Consider the following 26,049-nt stretch of genomic DNA (forward strand, 5'->3'; position numbering starts at 1 on the left):
ACTGGAAACTATGTTGATTGCTTACACCGCCGATCAAAGAATCATATCTGTTAAAACAGTAGTGAACAAAAATAGCAGAAAAGCGCATCATCTTACTGCAACCCTCATTTAAATTTGTGGGATTGTCAATTTGGTAATCGTAGTGAAGGCGAGATGCGAAAAAAATCAATTTGCAGTCGTTAGCTAGAGTTTATTGCGTGATTAACTATGAATCTATTCCTACTTCAACAAAATCGCTTCTTAAGTTGTAATCGTAATCATAGGACCATGAGTGATAAAATAAACATAAGCACTGTCATACATTTTTCTCTGTCCACAATGTTCCAAGCACGCCTGGTACCTGTTACAGACAGCAACAGTTTCTATGCTAGTTCGAACCTAGGTTCGAAGTAATCAGTGAAAACGCCACACGCCTCGACTACAGCAGCAGAGAGATAACAACTTTATCGTCTGTCAACTTGAAGTGCCAGCGACTTTTGCAGCTTCCAAATAGTATATGCCATGTGGAGGGACAATAACGAGAACAAATGCTTAGAGCAGCGTTTATATACGGTACAAGATATTTTGATCAAATTTATTACTTGTCTTTTGGTTTGCTTGTTTTCATTCGCTGATGAGAAAATGTAATATTTGTCAACGCGCACCAGAAATGAAACCGCCAAAGGAAATTTCCCTGGTCACGGCACTCTTTTACGCATTGCTAGTGTCTTCTGCATAGTGGGTTATCAGGGGTCGGTATTTTCGGAGCTAAATACTGTTGCCAAACAAATTGTACAAGCCAACAACCTCACTGTGCGAAGAGTTTGACTTCGTTTTTAGGATCATGCAAGACAACAATTCGTCATCATTGTAGTGTATCGTTCCTATTTCTCAGGACAGCGAAATAACAGCGATAGCATGCCTCATAGACGAGATTGCGAAACATATGTGTGTTGCTGGTGTGTTTGCCTTATGCCTTTGCAGACGCCTATCAACCGACAGCGGAGAGATTGTGGGAAATTGATGGTAAACATTGCCTCGGTACCTACAGGGAGAGATTCTTCTTTCATTTGGATTTCTGTTTGCGTTTCTCATTACGCTCGGTACGTTTCTCAATAGGAAACTACGCTTGCTAGCCGCGCCTCCAATCGTACACGAGGAAAGGCACCAGTGTGACCTTCTGGCATGAAGTGTCATGACTCATGGGCTTCTTGGGGCAAATTCAATCGAATGTCGAGGGATGTATTTCTAACTGTGTGGTGCGGCGCTGGTATGAAGCTGTCACAAAAGTGACTTGTTTGATGTCGCTCGTACCTATGCACAATAAATGGTCAGTTTCCAGGTCAGCTTGGCCATGTACCAAATATTTGAACTTAGGTTTTTTCCACGCTATTGTCTTTATGCTTCTTGGAAAGAATTCTAGTGCGAAGTATCACAAAACCCGGGTCACTCGACTGTGTGCTGCGCAATTTCCATGCCATTTTTATCCGATAGATTCTCGTTTGGCATTTCGCCATGAGTTGAGCGTTCGGAAAAATTGAATCTGCGCCAAGGTAGAACTTAAACTTTAAATCGTTATAGTTCAGATTGAAATAAATATCCAGATGGTTTTCTGGTTGTTTATGCATTAATCAAAAATTGTTAGAGTAACCAGAAATTCCCATTATTTAAATTGCAACACAACTTTGCTTCCAATAATGCTAAAAAATTTATGTTTCTGATCGTTCTAGAAAGTATCTTTTAACCCTCTAGTGCCCAAATTAATTTCAAACGGACTTCGATAAAATCATTATGAACCATTATAAACACTTTTTAAGTATTTATTAAAGATTTTTTCGGAACTTCGACCAAATGGCGGCATTGGGCACTAGAGGGTTAAAATGCGCAAAAACAGAAACGTGGTTGAACGCGATTCAGGTACATAACTTGAAGACGCCTTGCTGAGAACCAAGTTCGCGAACTATTTTCCGTGTTCTGCCATTGAATTCTCATCCTCTGTCTTCCTACTCTTTTCTTTCACAGTTAACGGATCGCAACGAGAGGCCAGCAAACAGCCGCAGCCAACGACTGCGAAGGACAGTGCGAGCCAAGTAAATCTTCCCGGCAGCAGCAGAAATGGCAACACCGAGCCCACGGACGCCACTCGGACGGGACCGTACTTCGACTTGTCTGCCTCGAAAAACGTTACCGCACTGCTGGGGAAGACTGCCTATCTCAACTGCAGGGTGAAAAATTTGGGCAACAAAACGGTAAGTGCTAAATTCGCAAATGTAAAATCCATTAGCCACTACGTGCAGCGCATACAAATCCTCTTTCGCGGGTAGCTGAACAGAAACAATTCCTTCAGATAACACAGCCGCTTGTTTATTCACCTCACCATGGAAGACCGCTGCATGTCAGAACACGTACATTAGCTATTGTGTTCTAGTCATTAGGGCTAACCCAAATGATTTTATAGTTTGAGTTAACCCATGCGATTCTAGGCGAAATGATACAACCTGCACAGTTATGTCGGCATGTTATCATATTTATACAGAAACTACGCTAGAAATGCTCACTACATTTTTTCCAGCAAATAAATGTTAACGTTCTGTATGCATACGTATAGCATAAATACGGAACCAATTCCATATTCTGTTGCTATTGTTATCTGCGAATAAATACATGCGCATGTGATTGTGTTGATATACGATGATATAAGCTTTCTCGCAAATTAAATCATTCGAATGGTTGAGAATACCAAAAATGTGTGTTAATTTGAGGAGTTATGACTTCTAGGTTTAAAAAGTGTCGAACTGTTTTATTAGAAAGAATTTAGAAACCGGATAAATTGTCATTTGTAAGGCAGCGCTTCTAGTTTTGGAATGTTTTGATAGCTATTTGTTCAGAAATTGCCTTTCGATGCGAGGAAAGATGTAATACCTGAATGCAAAACGTAAAAAGAAATACATTATATCCACTACTAATGTCGTGAACCAGACGTGGTCCGTTCTAGACCGGAGGATCCGTCTACAAATTAACTACCGTTCTTTCCGTGCCTTCGAGCAACCCAACAGCTAAAGGTATTTTGAAAGAGGGCACAAATCCTAGACTGTAAGGGGTCCGATGGGAGCCAATTGTGCAACTGTTGCGGTGGTGCAGGCCACAAAGCAAAAGACTACGAGAAGCCTCCTAAAAGCTTGGTATGCACTGAAAACCGTTTGGTGTCCCGTTTTTACACTTTATGGGAGGCTCTGAATGCCTAGCCGGCAAACTGGGTGCAAAATCACGGGCGTAAGGGAGAAACAACCAGAAGCGTCTCGTTCACCTGTCCAGACTGTTCATAAGACAAGTTGACAATCTCAGAAACAAGTGAACTGTTTCACATTTGTAGAGTGGATGAATCATCGAAGGTAATTAATTTGTAAATTCAATGTTATCCCGAACATCCGAAGGCCTAGCGTAGTTGGTAGCATATCCGCCAACTACGCTGGTGCCCTGGGTTCGAATCCCAACGCCGACATCGACACCTATGTCACCTATAATTGTGCCGACACCGGAAGATTTTCTGAGGCAAAAATCTCTGAGATCACGCCTTTCATAGCATGAGGAAGTAAGGCCGTTGGCGTCGGTCCGTTAATCAACGGGTCGTAAGTTAGGGTCCTTGGTGGAGTCGCCTTCCCGGGCGTCGGTGATTGGCACAACAACAGTGGTCGAACTAGACTGACAGAAAATAAGCAAGAATAAAAAAAATTAAACCAAATTTGGAATGTGGATATTTTTAAGGGTAACATTTATATCCACATAAGTTCGAAACCCCTCCCTCTTCTGAAAGAGAGGAGTTCCATAAAAATGAAACAAAAATTTCTGCACATTTCGAGAAATAATCAAGCAAATACAACCAAAATTGTCATGTGAGTGTTTTTATGGGAAACAAATATGTCCATAATAGTTTGACACCCCTCCATCTTCTGGAAGAGAAGAGTTTCCCACAAATGAAACACAAATTTCTGCACATCTCGAGAGATAATCAAATAAATGAAACCAAATTTGATATGTTGAGGTTTTTAAAAGCAATAATTTTTTGAAGGTGGTTTACCACCCCTTCATCTTCTCGAAGAGAGGGCTCATACAAATGAAACTCAAATTTCTTCACAACTCAAGAACTAATTCTTTCGTCACCTACCGTGGAATGATCCTGTACATCTGTCCGACTACCCGCAACGGTGTCGTTTAAATGACCTGGAATTGCTCTCAACTAGAGGACTAAAACTTCAACGATTGTTTGTTTTCGACGTCCTAACGAACAATATTGACTGCTCAGACCTTCTCCTTCTAATTCAAATAAATATTCCTCAGCATCAGTTGCGATATAGGACAATGATCTCCATACCCGGGCACAGGACAAGCTATGGCTATAACAATCCGCTCAGTTCCTGCCTAAGAGGATTCAATGAAGTCTGTGATTTATTTGATTTTAACTTGACCAAAAATAGTTTTAAAAAAAGGATTAAAAATATAGCATAAGACAAACCAGTCTGTACGATGAGATCAAAGACGATGATCAAATAACAAATAACCAAGTTAATGGAACCAACTTTGGCATGTGGAGGCTTTTGGGAGCGAAAAATATTTTCATGATGGTTCAACACCCCTCCCACTTCTGGAGAGGAGGGCTCTTATACAAATCAAACACAAATTGCTATGGTGGTTTGACACTTCTCCGTACTCTGGAAATGGAGGGAGTCTCCCAAAACTCGACTACAGACAACCCATTTTTAAATTTAGGATGGAATGATGCAAGAAGCTAAACATTGACCTCAGACACCATTATGAATTGTAAAATGGCATCTTCCGGTTTCTGGTAAAACAGCCAAAAATGGCCGATTTCCATCCAACATGAGTATCTCCGGTGCCAGAATGATACACAGGAGCTGAAATCGACCACAGACATCATTATGAATTTTAAGATGGCGACTTCCGGTTCCTGGGAAACAGCCGAAAATGACGAAATACCAGAATGACGCTCAGGGACCAGAAATTGTCTCCAAACACCATTTTGAAAAAAACATTATGGCGACTTCAGGTTTTTGAAAAACAACCTAAGGTGACCAAATACCACCCAATATGAGTATCTCCGGAGCCAAAATGATGCAAGGAACTAAAAATTGACCTAAGACACAATTTTGAATTGCAAGATGGCAACTTCTGGGAAGCAGCAGAAAATGACCGAATACTACTCAATATGGATATTTCCGTAATCGAGATGATGCATAGAAGCCAGGCATTGATCATGGACACCATTTTGAATTTAAAGATGACCATTTTCAGTTTCTCGAAAACAACCAAACTAACTGAATAAACCTCCTAATATGGGTCTTTCCACAATCAGAATAAAGCCAGAAAATCAGCTGTAAATGACCGAATACCATCCAATGTGGATATTTTTAGAATAGAGCTGATGTACAAAAGCCAAATGTCGAGGGTGAATGATATTACCACAGACTAACAGACATTACACGTCGAACAAATTTTCAATAAAATCATCGTTTGTATGATTCCAGTACTTTACGTTAGTAACACTAGCACCATCTGCGGTCATGTTCGCGCTGCGTCATGTATTTCGACATCAGCGCCAGCGTTACTGCATGTGTCAAATGAGGAACTACAAAATATTTATGAGATTGCATGACAGCGCCCCAAACGACGTTTTCGCGCGATGACTGTTATTCGATTGAAAATTTGAAATGAACGTTTTTTGCGGCGATGGAGCTAGGTTCCAGTGTTACGTCTGTTATTTTGTGATACAGGTCGGACTCGATTATCCGGAGACTCGATTATCCGGATAATCGAGCCATCCGGAAAAAATGGTTCGATTATCCGGAGTATTTTTTTTCATCTGTATTTCTAAAACATACTTTTGTCTTCCGAGTCGTTTAAAATTGTAACAACAGTGCCCCGTTCTGTTCAGGCAGTTCGTTTTTAGTAGTTTTCTGGTCGTTCCTTCAACCAATTCTTACTCTACAACCTCCAAGAGGAAGGTATTATGGTTTTTTGTTGCCGATGAGGACAACCACTAGTGGTCAACCGGTTTCGAATTTTTGACGGGAACATATTCCTTTAATATAATGGCCATGATCAATGCAGTACTTAGAACCACAAGCAGGCCTGTCCCGGTGGTGTTCTGGATACTGCTAGATTATTAAACCAAAACTCATCAAGCGAAATCAATGATAATTTGAAATCCGCAAAGTAGCCTATTAGTGGTCATATCGAGCATCTAGGTCGTTATAGGTCAATATGGTATATACAAAGGAGTGGCAGATGAGCCTCGCTGCCAGTTTTAGAGCGCAACATTTTTCGCGTGCTGAGATTGCGACGACACAACAACCAATTGAGCACAGTGAGACATAGGAAAATATATGGATTTGATTTCAAATCGTATGAAATGTATCAAATATGATATAGTTGTTTTGAACAGAGGGGGTTTAAAAAAGGTTAACTTCTCAACAAAATCATTCATTTAATATTTATCACTCATTCGAAGGCATAGATGATACAGTAAGAGTATTTTTTAATCGATCTTATACAAAATGTCGTCGTTAACCAAAATCTAATGCTCATCTTCTCTACGTCATAAATTACCATAATTAAATCCCTTTAATTTTAATTTCATGGCTCCTTTTGGCTATTTTTAGCCCCTCCCATATGTAAAATTTCCGCAAGCCCCCTTCCACGCTGTGTGTGTGAGATTTGAAAAGATTAGGGGAAGAAAGATGATAAATTGTTTCAAAATTTTAAGAATTAACAAATCTAGAAAAAATAACAGCTAGTTTGAGTTCTATATGCTACAATTAACGTTTTATTTAATTTGTTCACGTACGTAGAGTGTTCTCTTATAGGTTAGCACGTTTCAGCTAACAAGTCACCATCGACCCCCATCGGAGAAACTTTCTCATCTGCACTTTGAAACAGATCGGCCGGAGAAGTGAATTCGGCTAGTGCTTGTTTCTAATGTTGCCTTACCAGCTCTGCTATCCGCCCAGATCTGGCCTTCTTTCTAGCTCGAACCGTCCATGCCGATGGATTCACTGGAGATGGTGTGAACATTGATGAAACGGCAAAAACAGATATGACTGTTATTGGAAAATTACCAATTTTGAATGGATACATCACCTTCCAATGTTAAAATGAGCCGGGAATCATCTTGGAACCTATGCTCGAAGTGCATAGGAAATGTTACAAATAAACACAAAACTTTGTGGGATCTACTACTCGGTAGAACGAACGCTAGCATTCCCGCACATCAGGGGAAGTTTGAAAGCTTATGCCTACCTTTTTGGCAGGATAAGCTGAGACACCGAAAAGTTTCACTGTACACGATGGCATTTACGTTTTGTAAATATTTTTAGAGCATTCAAAAATCAATTTTCCAAAAATCCGCACTGACTGACGAAGGTAAACAAATTTTGTGACGTCACAACTTTATACTCGCCAGCTCTGATTGCTTCGGTTTTTTCCGGGTCGTGTATGTACACGTAAAAGACGACGACACCAGCACATATAAAACTTATCTGCCACTCCTTTGTATATTCCTTGTTGGTTATAGGTCACTCAAGAAATAGGAAAAAAATCATGGGTGTTGTCAAAATCGAACAGGGTCTGTATATGTAACACCTCATTTCTTTTTAATATTTAAGATATGAAAAACAGATAAATATATAAATCAAATCACATTCTATTATAATTTCTGGAGAATATTTCCTTTAATCTCACGAAGCAAAAGCTGTTTTGGTGGTTTTTATTCATTTCATTTCGTTTTTTCATTTTCGAGACAATCAATATAACATAGTTTATTATTACGTATGTATGTATAACAAACGCCGACAAACAGTCTAAAGACAATTTTCAATTTATTTCGTCGGCACGTGTAATGTGTACAATATATTATAAAAGAAAACTCACTGTTCTAGATGAGAGATATTAAAAATTGAGAAATTAAAAATGGCTCGATTATCCGGAGGGCTCGATTATCCGGAGCGAAATGTTTTTCAAAACTCCGGATAATCGAGTCCGACCTGTATTACTTTGGGCCGGACAAACACAACCCACTGTCCCGTAAGTCTTTCCGGATGCGATTAATGGCAATGGCTCTATTCCTAATGTGCTTCGTTTTTCTTCACTAGACGACGGTAGCCAAGAGATGTGCATACACGATACACACTGACCTTGAAGCTGGATGAAATACCAAATAGTTATAGAGGTTCTGTATAAGACACGACCGCAAGGTTAGCGCAGAATTCTGACAGCCTGTCTTAAGTCAATTTATTTCTTTCAATAATTTACGGAAAAAACTCGATTGTGTTTGATGAATTGGATGGTCAAACGCGGTAAATTTCAGTGATAATTTTCATTCAAATCTCTCTTTTTTTTACTAAATGGTAGCCAAAAGCCCTCCCAGCTGGTCTCGAGGTTCGATGCTGGCCTAACAAGGCAGTTGTCGAAGGTTCGAATCTCGGCTCGGGAGAGACTGTTAGTGTTAGTAGGATCGTAGCGCTGGCCCCGCAATTGTCCTGTACACTTAACAGTTGGCTGCGAAGTCTGTGTAATAAACAGAAGGTCGAGTTCCGAATCGCAATGTAGCACCAAGGCTTTGCTTTGCTTTGCTTTGGTAGCCAAAAATAATGTTTAAGGGAGCCTGAACTATAGTTGTCGAAAATGTAACTCTTAAACGTCGAAAAAGTTTCGCGAATAATAGAAAATTCTACAAACGAGAATCATCTCACGTCATATGCAAGTGGTAACCAAAATTATGATAAACCATACAAACCTACCAGATATCACTATTGTGACACACCAATGGCGATTGTTAGCGCTCCAAAACTATTTGATTGTGACGTAGTCAATACTTTTCTGCCATTCAGCAAAACATTGAAATTCACGAGAAATTATTCATTAAAAATCACGAATTGCTCAAAACCCAACTTTTTAAAACCCGTCAATATGAACTAATCAATGTGGTTTTCTTAGTTTTACACAACTTTCAATCATTTAGACACTAATCCATTTTAAAAGACCAGTTGTCGCTAATCGGACAATTTCAGCGAGAATTGCTTGTCTTAGAATGCTGCCGTAAGACGTAATTCTATGTCAAAATAAATAGAAAAAAGTCACGATACACAATAATTTTGGATTTTTTTTTGATTATACACTTTTTTCATCTTCAGATGCGTATCGCAATATAATGATCCAACATGAGAATCTGAGTTGCAACTGAGAACAAAAAGATTTACATAACACATTGGAATAAAGCATAGTTGGCTGCTAAATCATATCCCATTTTTTATCAACCGGTGCAGTTGAAATCGCTCTTCTATTTTTTTTATCTCTAAGATACTAAATATAATTTATCTTACCTTCAACCTAGAAAATTTCCTATTCTTGTTGAAAGGATCACTTCATGTAAAACTTAACATCTATATTGTTTTTCAACTTACAACGGATTTTAATTTTAAATCATTGGAGTTAGTTTTTGCTGCCAAAAAAAAAGTTTTGCTTAACAAATCTCTGGCACTTGTTATATTCAATAACCATTAGCAAACAATTCCGGTATTTCGGATACTTACCTAATAAAAATCCAAGTTGGTTTTCTTCGGCTGTCGTTGTTGCCAGGACCATAGGGGTTTTTGTTGTTGTAAACTTCACATTTATTTCTTTATATTCTAGATTTTCACATATGTAATTAATCTAGCTCATATTTATATTCTACCTAAAGGAAGAGACCACCTAATAACGCAAATAAAAAAGTTATCAATACGAGACCTTTAAAACATTTTGCGGTGAATTTGGAAACACTGCTTTATCTTCTTTTCTATTCTTCAAAATTCAGTGGTGATTTTTTTTATGGACCACTAATATCATCAACATTAACATACAAGAAACAGTTGTGCAATGTTTCAGATGGATCGAAAAAAAATCTTTCTCTAAGGCTCTTTCTTTTTATTTTGTTTCTTGCCATTCTCTAATTTTCTTACTATGTTCCTATTACTTTCTCTAAGAGAAAATTGGGAGCATTAGTACTGTTAATAAACATATGAATAGTTGACAAACGAGTCAAACTTTACGAACTAATTTTCATTTTTGTATTACAAATTCATTCTATATTTTTGTAAAGTAGACAGTGTATGTGATTCTACGAGCATGCGAAACATGGAAAAAAGGCGTAGATTCTCTTTTTTGAACAAAAATTCTTTTTATTGGTTTGACAATGACAATACTTTCCAACTGAGAATAAACCGGAATGATGATTTTATTGAATTCAATGATGTTACATTCTAAACTCCTGACTGGCAACTACAAGCATAACACGCCATTTTTGCATTGTTTTGCTGTCGTGTAGTTTTTCACAGATTTATTCTGTTTTTATTTCTGTTATCCATCCACAACGTCCACCATTACCATCCGCCCAGGCACGAGTTGTGTTCAACTTGGCGCAATTGCATAAGCAATTTAGCTCTGTTTTACCGGTAGCGTTGATTTTCTTGGAGCGAAAATTTCCTCACAAAACGACCGCCAATAACTACTAACAGGAAAAGATTAACCACTAGCTACACTGCTGAACTGTGTAACGCGATGCAAATGAGCAGCGAGCTAACTTCGGTGCTCCCCTACTTTGCCAACCGACAAAAGTCAAATCGTATTACGCCCAGATGGTTGTGTAATTAAGGAAGCGCAGCTTTTGCAACGCTCATTAACTGCTTCGGTTGTTCCGTGCCGCCAACTCGGGGAAGAGCAATCGCAAGAACTATTCCGTCCCGTCTTACACTTAGTACCTAACTTTCTTGCAACACCAACTATCCTTCGCCGGGCTTTTGTATCCAAAGTTTCCCTCTTCCGTGGGATCCGCTTTCCCGGTGCTGATGACGGCTGGTGATAGCTCAGAATTTTCGGGCTAATTCAGGAGACGGCTAGTTGCCAACACTGCAGGACAATGGAGTATTCATGAAAAACTTTTTGCATTCCGATTATTCACGAGTAAGATTACTTCGCGCCAGAGCCACCGCTTGGTCCCGGGCCACTCGGTTAGGGCTTTGAGCTGGTGGTAAAAGTTGCACAAACAATATAGTCTCCCATCATTGGTTAATTATCGAACTGCAGCGAAGCCGGAAGGGACCGAAAGCATCATATAGTCGAGCAACCATCAAATGGACCGTGCAACTATGGCTACGGAACATAATATACATCATTCTGTTATTGTTGGGAGTACACTAGATATTTAATCCCTATTGACTATGTGTAGTTTCCATTCTTGTGCCTTACAGGAGAAGAAAATTGATATAATTAAGTAAACCAGTTGATTTTGTAAGGAAAACTTGTTCTATCAAGACGGTCGCTGCATTCAACTCTCCAGTATGCATAAGAAATTTGAGAAAGAATAGATGTTGTAGGTTACATTTTATAAACACTCTTTGAGTTATGCTTCATAACCTAAGTCCTATCTACCTAAAGAAATCAATAAATGTAGCTCTGAAACATGTCTGCGACACACCTCTATACGCCTTCGAACCTCAACCAATCGTAAGTTGATAATCATTGTGCGACTAACTGTCATCAGCTTCTCATCAAATCACCGAATCATGATTAACGTATAGCAGAAAAAGTTTTGCGGTCGAATAATAATGACAGGAATAGGCACCCATCATATTTTCGCATCGAGTTGTAGTTTATCCAAGAGAACGTAATAGCAGTGTAATTAATGGCCTGAAACCGTGAAGCTTACTACTCACATAATATTCCTGCCCCGAGGTTCCCAATAACTTCATGAGCGACCAGCTTTCTAGGTTTGTTTGTTTCCTCGGCAAAGGCACGAAAAATGAAAATCACATTGCCACCCTACCACCCATTATGATGATGTGACCCTCGTTATCGAGAATAAATTGCCACCAGCACCACCAATTATACTGCTTCGAGCAGTGAATTGTGCTTCTCTGTTGCCATGTCCGGAAAAGTTTATTGGTCCGCCCGGCTGGGATACCCTTTCTATTGCAGGGGCACGGTTGCTTTCACGCTTCCGGCTCCCGGAAGGTCCCCTTGTACATCTTAATAGGACCTGCTACGATTTTCATTGCACGGCCAACTGTCGTTTATGATATGAGAGTATAATTTGGAAATCGGGCACCGAAATTACGGAGCTTGTATTTATACGTCACGCTCGATCACTTACCGGTCGACAGCGGGCTCAACTTGAAACTTACGGTAGCCCCTGGTCCGTTATCGAAGGCGGGAAAGCACAGCAGGACTTGTAAACTCGTCCGTTTCCATCATTACAACATACGAGAATCGTCTGGCATTGCTTTATGCTATGCCATGAGTTGGTATTGGTAAATAAAATCTCGTTGCTCGTGTGACACAATCGCAACGTTTACGCTTTGAAATATTTCTGAGTTTAATGATAAACGGCTATCATATAACTTCGGTTATTTTGAGGGATGAAATTGTGCTCCAAGACTCTCAAACGACACTAATTATATCAAAAATTTTATGGATTTTTTCGAATCATAAAATCATTAGATGAGAAAAAATTAACTAGAATGTAGTGTATAGATGCTACACAACACTAACACAGATCTCAGCGTATCATCGTGCAATAAACCGATATATTTCCATGCAATGAATGTCTTTCAACCGGATGATAAACTTCAAAACATGAACAGACCTTTGTGACGATTGATGTTTATTTTGTTTTGATTAGCAGATTAAATTTACGTTTGATGCGGTTTTACTTATTTGGTGCACGTCAGACTGCTTCAAACTGTATTGAACTGTTGAATTCTGTATATTGCGTTACATCAAACCACTACTGGTAGAATTTTATCATGGACTACGTTCATAAAAAGTTTACGCTTTGGTTATAACATTACACTTTTTATGGACGCATTGTAAAATTTCTGTTACATCTGGGTGATCATGGGTGTTACTTTCGAAAATCGGTAGCGATTGATTATTTGATAATACGGTACATTTATAGCGGATTGGGTTTAACCTAGAGAGAAAATCAATCGACTCAAATCATTCAGCAATAAACCAAATTATATAGCAGGTTGTACAGTAAAAGCACAAACAAACAGACGTACCACTACATACAAATTTCTGAGAAAATTGTGGTTCAGAGTGACTTGTGCGACATCTTTTGGACATATTCCGCAAAAGATAAACTTTCAACCTTTCTGCTGTTTCTGGCAGCACGGCGTGCGTGCTGTCAACTGAGTTCAAAGGGAAAAAGCACATCAGCGCCACCACCATTGCAGCGGGAATATTACGCGTAACTGAAGTTCATTGGAATTGACCGTTATTCAAATCCACGAAAATAAATTTCGTGGGACGTATGTTAGTCTGTGGTAAAAGCCCGGATACAGAATTCTGTACATTATCTATAAAATAATCGGATTATAGAGATAACAACAAACCACACTCAATGAATCAATCAGTTTGAACGGCTTAAATAAACTGCTATTTTTCTTTGGATATGGCAGCGAAATTGTTTAATTTCATGTTAACTCGAGAGCACACGAAATAAAACAATGAAATTCGGTCGGCTACAGGTCGAGCCAGATTCCAGTAAGAGTCAACCGTCCTCTTGTTACAGCGATCGGTTATGCAATGAAGACTAAATTTATGCATGCTAGATCTTATACTTGACCACTGAGAGTTAAACTTCCGGTAGGCGTGTTTTTGTGGACTAGAGCAATTCAACAACAACAATGACAGATCGGTTATAAAGTCAAAGTGCTAGGGAAGAAGGCCTTGTCTCAGCTCTGATTGGTCGAAACATATATAGTATCTATGCAATACTGTTTATTACGATGTTTTTATGATTCAACCCGCGCCGAGTTTGATAGTTGATACTACCTAGTTGATTGCTACCTATAATCGATTGGGATGCCGTCTTGGACATGGATGATGTAAATACTGCCTACGCCATAGATCGACTCGTCCTAAAACGGACCGTCTCTGTACTCTGGCTGAATTTTACGGTGACTTAAATCGAAGAGAAAAGCAGCCCTGAGAAAGTTTTCATGGTATAGAACTTGCTTTCGAAGCTTCCTTAGTAATGTCGAACGTGACCTCAAATCATTTTGGAAATATATTAGCAAACAGCATTAAGATGACGACCTCCCTTCGAGTATGCACCTAGACGACACGAACAGTTAACAACGGACGAAATTACTGATATAGATAATAAGTGTTTTCTTTCCAGTTTCAATTCAAGTTGAGATTATTTTTCGTAGGATATGCGAGTTCTCTAACTTTTCTCTTAACACTACTCATAAGCTTTTGCACAGTGTGTTCTCCGACCATTTTTATCACTTTAAGCCAATCTTTTTCAAATTTTTCAACATTGTCCGCTGATTTAACATATTTCCTCAGCTTTGCCTTGGTCAAAGCCCAAAAAGTTTCAATAGGGCGAATTTCAGGGCAGTTTGGAGGATTCATCTCCTTTGGGACACATGTGACATTATTTGTTTTATACCACCCTAGTGCATCCTTAGAGTAATGGCGGGAAGCAAGATCGGGCCAAAAGATTGGAGGATTGTTATGCTGATTAACCATGGGTAACAACCTTTTCTGCAAACACTCTTTCACGTAAATTTTACCATTCATTGTGTCATTCGTAATGAATGGACGAGATATTTTCCCACATTCACAAATGGCCTGCCAAACCATTACCTTCTTGCCGAATGTTTCGGTGTAAATGGCTTTCACTGGTCCAGGGACATCCTTTCCCTTCGGTGATGTATAAAATTCCGGCCTGGCAGAGTGTTATAGTCCAGTTTTATGTAGGTTTCGTCATCCATGATAACACACCCTATTTTTTTGGTCAGAAGTTTGTCATAAAGCTTCCGAGCTCTCGGTTTCACAGATTCAGCTTGTTTTGGATTTCGTTTTGGCTGCTTCTGCTTCCGACGGGTCTGCAGACCCATTCTTCCCTTGGCACGCATAACGTTACTCGCCGAGATTCCAAGCTTTCTCGCCACATCTCGTACTGATACTGAAGGATGCCGCTTGTAGTATTCCTTAACCTTTTTGTCCATTGTGGGATCAACAGGCCCGGGTTTTCTACCACGTCTTGGGGCATCAGTAAGTGTGCACTCTTCACAATACTTCCGCAATGCGGTTTGAACTGCTCCGACACTTATACCTTCTACTCTGGCTAATTTTCTTATAGAAAAACCACTCACGGTGCCCCATTTGTGCACAATTTGCTTTCTTTGCTCGGGAGAAAGGCCACGCATTTTCAAAATTTCGCACTAAATGTTAGAAAATCTGTTTCTTTTGGATGTAAACAACAGGACGCAGCCAACGTTTGGTTGAATACTGCACATTATTTGAAATGACGGTTGATCGTAAGTGTATTTATAATTATCGGAACGGTCTATACTAAATGTAAGGTTTATTCCACTTAGTATTTGGCCATTTCCTTTTAATTACTGTAGCGCCTTTAATTGTCGTATCGAGAATCGAATGACAGCGTTTTGATCTGAAAGGTTTGGTTATATGATAATGGAAATTTTCTTGTAAAAAATGTGCACACCTGCGTTGAAAACCCAGCTTAGTCAGGAGGACTGATTGCCAAGGCGCTCAAACTACCGAAATCGACTGTGAATACCGTACTCAAACGCTACCGGGACACTTTGACGGTGGATCACGCTTAACAAACCAAACGTGAAAGTGGAATAATCCTGAAGTCTTTCTTCTTGATTTGGCGAAAAGGTTAAATGCAGCACATAGTACAGTTCATCGAATCTTTATGCGTAAAAGATTACGGTCGTATCTAGGAACAAGTGGAATAATATTGATATTATCGAAAAATGGATTAATCCACCAAACTGACCACAGTTACATTGGAATTTCGGCGACAAAAAACTGCCCGCAAGGAGTGTGCTCTTCCACTTGCTTTGTTGCTAATAGTCGATGCAATATTAAACAAGCTGTACCATTTTGGTTATGAGATTATTGACTATGCCGATGATCTTACCCGAATCTATGGGGAGCAGTGGTAAAACCAGGACTGCCGATGAAATATAGTACTAATAAATCGTGGAAAATAGATTTACCTTGGCAGTTTCCGGGTAATGAGCCTACACATAAAAAATTCAAAGAGTGGTCTGTCTCTGCGTTACCTGCGCCAGCTCTGCCTACTTTTAACTGTCTCACAATCTTAGACACAGTCTTAGTTAGTTAGAGAGGGAGAAAGAGAGATATCGGGAAGATGACAGATCGAGAAGGAATTATCTAGAAAAAGCCATCGAAGGAGATAGTCCAGAGCAAAGTTGAAGTAGGTTAGCCGAAAATTTAGCAAGGTGATAGTGATTGGAAAAAGTGATGACGAGTTTTGTCATTTGGTCAGCTAGACATGGCGATCGAGCCGGAGTGCCATCTATCCCAGTACCGAGGATTGACGTTCGTCAGAGAGCGACTACCGGGGGCCATCATCCTCTTCTCCGTAGACTTCACCAGTAGGCTACGAGTGGTCGGGATCAGCTCTCCTGCGTTTGCACCTATTCCGCCGTTCGAACACGTGAGCGTTTTTGGATGCGATCCACCAGGCTCTGAGGCCTTCTATCCCGCTGCGGTGGATCTTCTGCTTGAACCGTGTGATACTTCAGGCATCCCGTGTAAGCCGTATGACTCTTCAGAACCATCGACATCGATCGGAACGCGTGTCATCAAGGTATGTCCCTCTCCTAGTCTCCCAAATGTTGGTTGCCGACCCTGAGAAAGCACCACAAATAGCTAGCTGGGTTGAGTGAGAACTGACCACATATAGTATAGAACCCACCGTTTTTCAAGCAGAAGTGTATGCTTTATTCGTCTGCGCCATGATAATTCTTAAACATAATTGCAAACATGCCAAAATCGGAATCTTCTCGGACGGCTAAGCTGCACTATTGGCCTTTCAGGTTAGTTTGTTAGTGCAGCGCAGCACTAAGGTAGTTATCCTTGCAGAACGAAGCTCTATCATACTCTGTACCTGGACACTGTGGCATCGCGAGCAATGCTAACACTCCCTACCTTGCAAGACAAGGATCCGCACAGAAAGTCATAAGATCTGAGCTATTGCTGGGTAGATCCGCCTCCAAGCGAAAACTGCGTGTAGGCATGTTTTTGATTTCTTTCTTCCTTATATTTACCAATTATCCAGAATACCCAAGAAACGTTGGAGTCAACCAACTTCAGGTACAGGATGTTTTGCAGGGTCTGAGAAATTTAGACCCTTCCAAAGGACCTGGACTTGACGGAATACCTCCAGCACTCATGAAAAATCTTTCGAAGGAACTTACATCTCCTTTGTTCTGGCTGTTCAATATGTCGTTGGAAACTGGAGTCTTCCCAAATATATGTAAAAACTCATTTTTAGTGCCTATTTTCAAATCTGGGCGTAAATCTGACATACGTAATTATCGTGGAATCGCTAATATCTCTTGCATTCCTAAACTCTTTGAGGCAATTGTCAATGAAAAGATATTTGCTCAAGTCAAAAATCGAATAACTGACAATAACACGGCTTCTTCAAAGGCCGCTCTACATCCACAAATTTACTTGAATTCGTAGATTACTTATTGAATGCAATGGATAATGGGAACCATGTTGAAGCTCTCTATACAGACTTTAGCAAAGAATTTGATCGTATTGACATACCAATGCTACTTTTTAAACTGCAAAAAATTGGAATTGAGTCTGGTCTCCTGAAGTGGCTTGAATCATATTTAACAAACAGGCAACAAATAATAGAATTTAATCATTCTGTGCCGAACACGCATCAGTACTGGACGTGTTTGGTGATCGGTCCGATAGAGTATAAAACAAAAGACGTGTGAACAAGTGTTGGCATTGTTTGCCTGGTCGAGTGAAATAAATCCGGGTTCAAGGTCGTTCCTTTGTGCAACTGTTTCGCATCGTGACTGCCAGCTGGTGCGTAAGCCGATTTGGCTGCTGGCTGGATTGTGCTACAGCAGTGGACGAGACACAAACGAGGAAAAAGAAGAAGCCATCAGTGTCAGCGAGTCGTATCGCTGTGTGGAGTGATCTCACACCTGGCTCGCTGCTGGTGGCTGTTTGGTGCTGCTGTATTGGTGCTGCTGGCTGTAACGGCTGCTACTTCGAACGATCGGACAACCAACCTTACTGGAAGGGAGAAATAAAAAGGTACGTGTTCTTGTCAGCGCTAGCGCGCTAAACATAGCGCGATGGATGTAGATCCCTCGCCTCCCGCGCCACCATCCCCGAACCCCTCTGACCCTGACCCTTCTGTTACCCCCTCCCCTGTTCATTCTTCAGTCCCCCCTCGCCCCAGGCTTTACCCAGACGGAGCCCAGGGCAGCTATACTGTCTATTTTCGGCCAAAGGCGGGACCGAAATCGAAACAGTTGAACCTCTTGCAGATTTCTAAAGACCTGACGAAGGAGTACAAGGGCGTGACCGAAATTTCCAAGGTCCGGCCTAACAAGCTCCGTGTCGTGGTCAGTAACCTGAAAGAGGCCAACGATATAGCTTGCTCTGAGCTCTTCACACGCGAGTATCGCGTTTACATACCCGCACGAGACGTGGAGATCGACGGTGTCATAACCGATTCGAGTCTGTCCGTCGAGTGTATACTGCAAAGTGCCAAAGGGTGCTTTAAGAACAAAACGTGTCCCGAAGTAAAGGTGCTCGACTGCAAGCAATTGCGGTCAGCATCGATCATCGGTGGCAAAACAGTATACACTCCGTCAGACTCGTTTCGAGTTACGTTCGCCGGGTCTGCACTACCAAGCCACGTCTCGATCCACCGGGTTCGTCTCCCTGTGAGGCTCTACGTGCCCCGCGTCATGAACTGCCTGAATTGCAAGCAGTTAGGCCATACAGCCGCCTACTGCTGCAATAAGGCACGTTGTGGCAAGTGTGGGGAGTCTCATGCGGAAGATTCTTGCAGTGTTAACGCTGAAAAGTGTATTCACTGCGGAGAAAATCTGCATGAGCTCTCGACATGTGCGGTGTACATGCAGCGCAGGGATAAAATAAAACGGTCTCTCAAAGAGCGTTCAAAGCGTTCCTACGCTGACATGCTGAAGAAGACCGTTACCACTTCTCCCGTTACTTCGAACCCCTTCGATCTGTTGCCCTCTGAGGAAACCGATTCTGACGATTCACCAGCGGGAGCATCTTACGCCAATCCTGGGGAGTCTAGAAAGAGGAAAAATATTTCCTCTCCTAAACTTCCCAGAAAAGGTCCTAAGATTTCTCAAAGTGAAATGAAAGTTACAAACAAACCAAACAGTGCTGCGGAAAAACCGAAGCAAACTCCTCCTGGGCTGGCAAATTTAAAGTCCCAGAAGGAGTTCCCAGCACTGCCAGGAACATCTAAAACCCCAGTTGCTCCTTTTACACTCCCAGTTGATGAAACAAACTCTGGATTAGTGAAATTTTCTGACATTGTGGACTGGATTTTTGAAACTTTCAATGTACCCGATCCAATTAAAATTTTTCTTACAGCATTCCTCCCAACAGTTAGATCATTTTTGAAGCAGTTGACTGCCCAATGGCCTCTCCTTGCAGCGATTGTATCCTTCGATGCCTAATTCAACTGCGTATATGAAGGATTCTATCTCTGTCTTACAGTGGAATTGTAGAAGTATTTTACCAAAAATTGATTCGTTTAAAGTTTTGATAAATAAAAACAAATGCGATGCATTTTCCCTTTGTGAAACTTGGCTTACTTCAAATATTGATCTCAACTTCCATGATTTTAATATTATTCGCCTTGATCGAGACACCCCATATGGAGGAGTACTTTTAGGGATTAAAAAGTGCTATTCTTTCTATCGTATTAACCTCCCCTCGATTCCAGGCATCGAAGTTGTCGCATGTCAAATGACAATACAAGGTAAAGAGCTTTGTATTGCCTCAATATATATTCCCCCCAGAGCACAGGTTGGGCAACGGCTGCTCTTTGATTTAATAGAACTTCTTCCCTCGCCACGTTTGATTTTGGGAGACTTCAACTCTCATGGCGTGGCTTGGGGCTCCCCATACAATGATAACCGCTCCTCTTTAATCTATAACCTCTGCGATGACTTCGACATGACTATTTTAAACAACGGTGAAATGACACGTATCCCGAAACCTCCAGCGCGCCCAAGCGCTTTGGATCTATCCTTATGTTCGACGTCGCTACGGTTGGATTGCACATGGAAGGTAATCCTCGATCCTCACGGTAGCGACCATCTGCCTATTCTTATTTCAATTACTAACGGGTCAACTCGCATGCGACCAATTGACATTCCGTATGACCTCACACGAAATGTCGATTGGAAGTTATACGAGGAAATGATTTCAAAAGCGGTCGAGTCGATTCAACATCATTCACCACTTGAAGAATACAACCTCCTCGCGGGCTTGATTCTCGACGCCGCGTTGCAAGCCCAAACGAAGAAGTATCCCGGCGTAACGATCAAAGAACGGCCTCCCACTCCGTGGTGGGACCAAGAGTGCTCCGATGTCTACACGCAAAGATCCGACGCGTTTAAGGCCTACCAGACGGGAGGTATACCTGGCGACTATTTACGGTATTCGGAGCTTGATACCAAGCTTAAAAGCTTGGCTAAAGCAAAGAAACGTGGATATTGGCGTCGGTTCGTGAACGAGACGTCGAGGGAGACATCGATGAGCACTCTTTGGAACACAGCCCGAAGAATGCGGAATCGCGTAACGGTCAACGAAAGCGAGGAGTCTTCAAGTAGGTGGATATTTGATTTTGCCAGGAAAGTATGTCCGGACTCTGTTCCTGAGCAAAATATTGTTCGCGATGCGTCTCCGGGCCACGACGCGATAGAATCACCTTTTACGATGGCAGAATTTTCAGTTGCCCTCCTGTCCTGTAACAATAACGCGCCTGGGTTAGATAGAATCAAATTCAACTTGTTGAAGAATCTACCCGGCAATGCCAAGAGGCGCTTGTTGAACTTGTTCAATAAGTTCCTGGAGCAAAACATTGTACCGCAGGATTGGAGGCAAGTGAAGGTGATCGCCATCCAAAAACCAGGGAAACCAGCTTCTAATCACAACTCTTATAGGCCGATTGCAATGCTATCCTGTATCCGGAAATTGATGGAAAAAATGATACTCCGTCGTTTAGACCACTGGGTCGAATCAAATGGTCTACTATCAGAAACTCAATTTGGCTTCCGCCGTGCCAAAGGGACGAATGATTGTCTTGCGTTGCTTTCAACAGATATTCAGCTGGCGTATGCTCGTAAAGAACAAATGGCGTCTGCGTTCTTGGACATTAAGGGGGCTTTTGATTCCGTTTCTATTGACATTCTTTCGGGTAAACTTCACCGACAAGGATTTTCTCCAATTTTGAACAATTTTTTGCACAATTTGTTGTCCGAAAAGCACATGCATTTTACGCATGGCGATTTGGCAACTTTTCGCATTAGCTACATGGGTCTTCCCCAGGGCTCATGTTTAAGCCCCCTTCTTTACAACTTTTATGTAAATGACATCGACGAATGTCTGGCAAATTCATGCACGATAAGACAACTTGCAGACGACAGTGTAATCTCTGTTACAGGAGCCAAAGCTGCCGATTTGCAAGGACCATTGCAAGATACCTTGGACAATTTGTCTGCTTGGGCTTTACAGCTAGGTATCGAATTCTCTCCGGAGAAGACTGAGATAGTAGTTTTTTCTAGGAAGCATGAACCTGCTCAGCTTCAAACACAATTAATGGGTAAAACGATTTCTCAGGTTTTGGTACACAAATATCTTGGTGTCTGGTTCGACTCTAAAGGCACCTGGGGTTGTCACGTGAGGTATCTGATGAAAAAATGTCAACAAAGAGTGAATTTTCTTCGTACAATAACCGGACAATGGTGGGGAGCCCATCCAGGAGACCTTATAAGGCTTTACCAAACAACGATATTGTCTGTTATTGAATACGGGTGTTTCTGCTTCCGCTCCGCAGCAAACACACATTTGATCAAACTGGAGCGAATACAACATCGTTGTTTGCGTATCGCCTTAGGTTGCATGCAATCGACCCATACGATGAGTTTGGAGGTTTTAGCTGGAGTACTACCATTGAAAAACCGCTTCTGGAGCCTGTCTTCTCGTATTCTAATCAAATGTGAGGTCTTGAACCGTCCCGTGATTGGAAATTTTGAAAGGTTAATCGAACTTAATTCTCAAACCCGTTTTATGACATTGTATTTCAATCACATGTCCCAAAATATTAACCCTTCTTCGAATATTCCAAATCGTGTCGACTTATCAAATACTTCTGATTCTACTGTGTTTTTCGATACATCCATGATAGAAGAAACTCGTGGAATCCCGGATCATTTACGCGTGCAGCAGATCCCTAAAATTTTTTCCAATAAATATCGAAACATCAACTGCGACAATATGTACTACACTGACGGATCACTTCTTGATGGGTCCACTGGCTTCGGTATCTTCAATAACAATTTAACCGTCTCCCATAAGCTCGATAATCCTGCTTCTGTTTACGTCGCAGAATTAGCTGCAATTCAGTACACCCTAGGGATTATCGAAAAAATGCCCACGGACCATTATTTCATCTTTACGGACAGTCTCAGTTCCATTGAGGCTCTCCGATCGATGAAAGATGTTAAGCACTCTCCGTATTTCCTGGGGAAAATACGGGAACATCTGAGTGCTTTATCCGAAAAATCTACTCAGATTACCTTAGCGTGGGTCCCTTCTCACTGCTCGATACCGGGTAATGAGAAAGCGGACTCTTTGGCTAAGGTGGGCGCAACAAACGGTGATATTTATGAAAGACCAATTGCCTTTAATGAATTTTTCGCACTTGTACGTCAGAATACGATCATCAGTTGGCAAAATGCTTGGACCAGAGGGGAATTGGGAAGGTGGTTACATTCCATAATCCCCAAAGTATCGACGAACCCGTGGTTCAAGGGGTTGGATGTAGGTCGGGATTTCATTTGCGTGATGTCCCGGCTTATGTCCAATCACTATAGATTTGACGCGCTCCTCCGTCGTGTTGGGCTCGGGGAAAGTGGTATCTGTGCCTGTGGTGAAGGTTATCACGACATAGAGCATGTGGTTTGGTCATGCCCTGTACACCGTGACGCCAGGTCTAAATTAATAGCTTCCCTGCAGGCCGAGGGTAGACAGCCGGCTGTTCCTGTTCGTGATGTCTTGGCGAGCCGTGACCTATCCTACATGTCCCTTATATACGTTTTCCTGAAATCCATCCACGCCCCAGTCTAGTCCCGTTCCCCTCCGTCTACACCCAACAAAACGACAAGAACACGTTTGAACCTTAAGCACAAAACCAGCAACCAGACCCCGCACAACAGAACCAGGACCCAAGGACTACGAGCCTCTGTCCCAACTCACGACATCGTGGCTCAGCAGAACGAATCCATACATGCCATTCGACGATTATCAGACGACCATTGAACAACAAAACACTGATTGGAAATCCCATGCTAGTTTTAAGTTAGACTTAATTTCAGCTCGTAGTCGGCAGCGAGGATAAAAAATTTGCTTTAGTTTTTAAGTCATCAGATATAATTGGCGCCGTTAAACATTAAATTGTATTTGTGCCGTGTCAAATAAATGTTATGTGAAGAAAAAAAAAAAAAATAGAATTTAATGGAAAAAAATTCAAATCTCATTCAAGTTACTTCAGGTGTTCCCCAAGGCTCCCACTTAGGACCACTTATTTTTATTTTGTACGTAAACGACATTTCCTTCATCCTCAAAAATATTAAAGTTCTAATATATGCCGACGACATGAAGCTGTTTTTGGAAATAAAAAATCAAGACATCAATGTATTTCAGAATGAAATCCACACATTTTACATCTGGTGTAAGAGAAGCCTACTTGAAGTAAACGTAAAAAATGCAATGTAATATCCTTTAGCAGAAAAGTAACAACGCCCAAAATTGTAATTGCATTAGGGGATCAGAATGTGAAGAAATGTGATAAAGATAGGTATTTAGGAATAATCTTCGATTCTAAACTTAATTTCATCGACCACTATAACACTATCATACACAAGGCAAACAACATGTTAGGGTGTATCAAACGCTTCTGCTACAATTTTCAAGATCCGTACACTATCAAAACTTTGTATATTGCCTATGTGAGGTCAATACTGGAATACTGTAGCATTGTGTGGTCTCCTCGTCCTGGCGTACATGAAGAAAGAATAGAATCAGTACAAAAGCAATTTCTACTATATGCTCTTCGTAGGCTAGACTGGACCGCACATCGTCTTCCGTCATATGAAGCACGCTGCAAGTTGATTGACATTCAAACATTTAAAGAACGGCGAAAGTGCGCGATGACTTCATTTGTAAACGATATCGTTTCGCAGAACGTTGACTCAGCAGTACTACTTTCTAAATTGAAATTTTATGCACCCATTCGACAACTTCGACACCGTAGTTTATTTGAGCTAAACCATCATCGTACGGAATACGCAAAAAATGGACCTATTAATAGTATGATGAATTCTTATAATCAACACAGCGAAGCCGTTGACTTTACGATGTCCCGGTATAAACTGAAACAGTATTTTAAGTCCTTGAGGCTGAGGACACAAAATAATTTGTTTTATGTTCGTGTATAGTTTAGAAATTAATGTAACCAGTCTACATATATGATTGACGAAATAAATAAATTCCTCCTCATTTCCGCGACAAAATTGTTGGAGTAGATCTTACGCTTTAGGTTTGGCCAGAAATCCTCGATGGGCCACAACTTGAGGACGTTGGGCGGGTCCCCCAACTTGGGTACCACATCGATATTCAGTGGCTCCATCTCCTCCAACGATCGCTTCGAGTAGTGGGCCAACGCCACATCCGGCCAAAATACCGCGTCTTCGGCCTTTTTGGTAGCTATTGATGACTGGCGAAACTTTCGGCAGGCATCTCGTACTATAAATTTCCCCGTCCACGGCCAGTCCGGAACGAAACAAGAGCAACTTTGACATCCCTTTCTCGCTGATTGTCAGCCACAGCACCTTCTTGGGGAACTTGGTGTGTGGAATAAACTTCACCTCGGTGTTCACTTCCTCCGTGGGGGAGGTAAAATACGAAGTGCCCTGGTAGTCGTTGCTACCCAGGATGAGACAGGTCTCGTCGTCCATCACCACCGCCACGCCACGTCGTGATTTACCAGGAGAATTGACTCGACCATCTTATTCAAGCGCTGCCTGCTGCAGCTCCGAGACTAGTGAACCGGACTGCTGCTTTCTGACATGTATGTCCATGTTCGCCAGGAGCTTTTTCACTGTTTAGCCGGTTGCACCGACATCCTGGCCGAGTGCACGCAGCGATGTAGCCACTTTTCCTTCAGTCTTCTTCTTCAGCATCCTTTGAAACTTCTTGTCACTTAAGGTCGTCGGCCGTCCGGAACCGGGCTTCCTTTCAATGCTCTGGTGGTTGTCTAATAGTGTCAAGATGTTGTAAATGCCGGAACGAGCGTATCCGGTGTCCACGAACTGCCGCACGATGTCCCTTTTCGACGCGGCGTGGTACTGGTATTTAAACGGGCACACTTCTGAGCGGAGTAGCTTCACTGTTTTCGCCATCACGGTTAGAGTTCGACTGATAGAGCTGCATGCATAGTTTCGACAGTGCGTGTAAAGGTAAACCTATGAAAAATTGTCAAATTTTGTCCATTTTCTTAACGCAAACGTTATAACCAAGAGGCTACCGGGTTCAAGCGTGGTGAGCTACGTCTTTACACGGAAGTTATTACCTTACGATAACCTGCTTTTTACCACCTTAAGAACATGGGAATCGTTTCAAGTGATAATTACCGCTTCTGTAACTTTGCAGTTAAAACGTCAGCTAAACTACTTTGTCATTGTGAAGCTCTCTTGTTTACTAGGCACTACTTCTCCGGACGTTACCTTTACATTGTATATCAGGTATGGAATACTGATCCCAGAAAGGTCGTTAGTCTCTTTGACTATACGATACCAAATTGGAATACAGCATTACTACCAACCAACCCAACTTCGTTAATGAGCACGGGTTCCTGGCGAT

At 41.4% G+C, this 26,049-nt stretch overlaps 1 protein-coding gene across 3 annotated transcripts in view; it reads left to right on the top strand.

The window, feature by feature from the left end:
• Positions 1-26,049, top strand: part of LOC129732571 (zwei Ig domain protein zig-8-like) — an 801,587-nt gene that overhangs the window by 673,401 nt on the left and 102,137 nt on the right. For all 3 annotated transcript variants that reach the window (XM_055693546.1, XM_055693545.1, XM_055693547.1), the window contains one exon: positions 2,002-2,228. In XM_055693546.1, the coding sequence (XP_055549521.1) occupies positions 2,002-2,228 (227 nt within the window). The remainder of the gene's footprint in view (positions 1-2,001; positions 2,229-26,049) is intronic.

Source organism: Wyeomyia smithii, chromosome 3 (genome assembly GCF_029784165.1).
Source record: "Wyeomyia smithii strain HCP4-BCI-WySm-NY-G18 chromosome 3, ASM2978416v1, whole genome shotgun sequence".
NCBI classification, from domain to species: Eukaryota; Metazoa; Arthropoda; class Insecta; order Diptera; family Culicidae; genus Wyeomyia; species Wyeomyia smithii.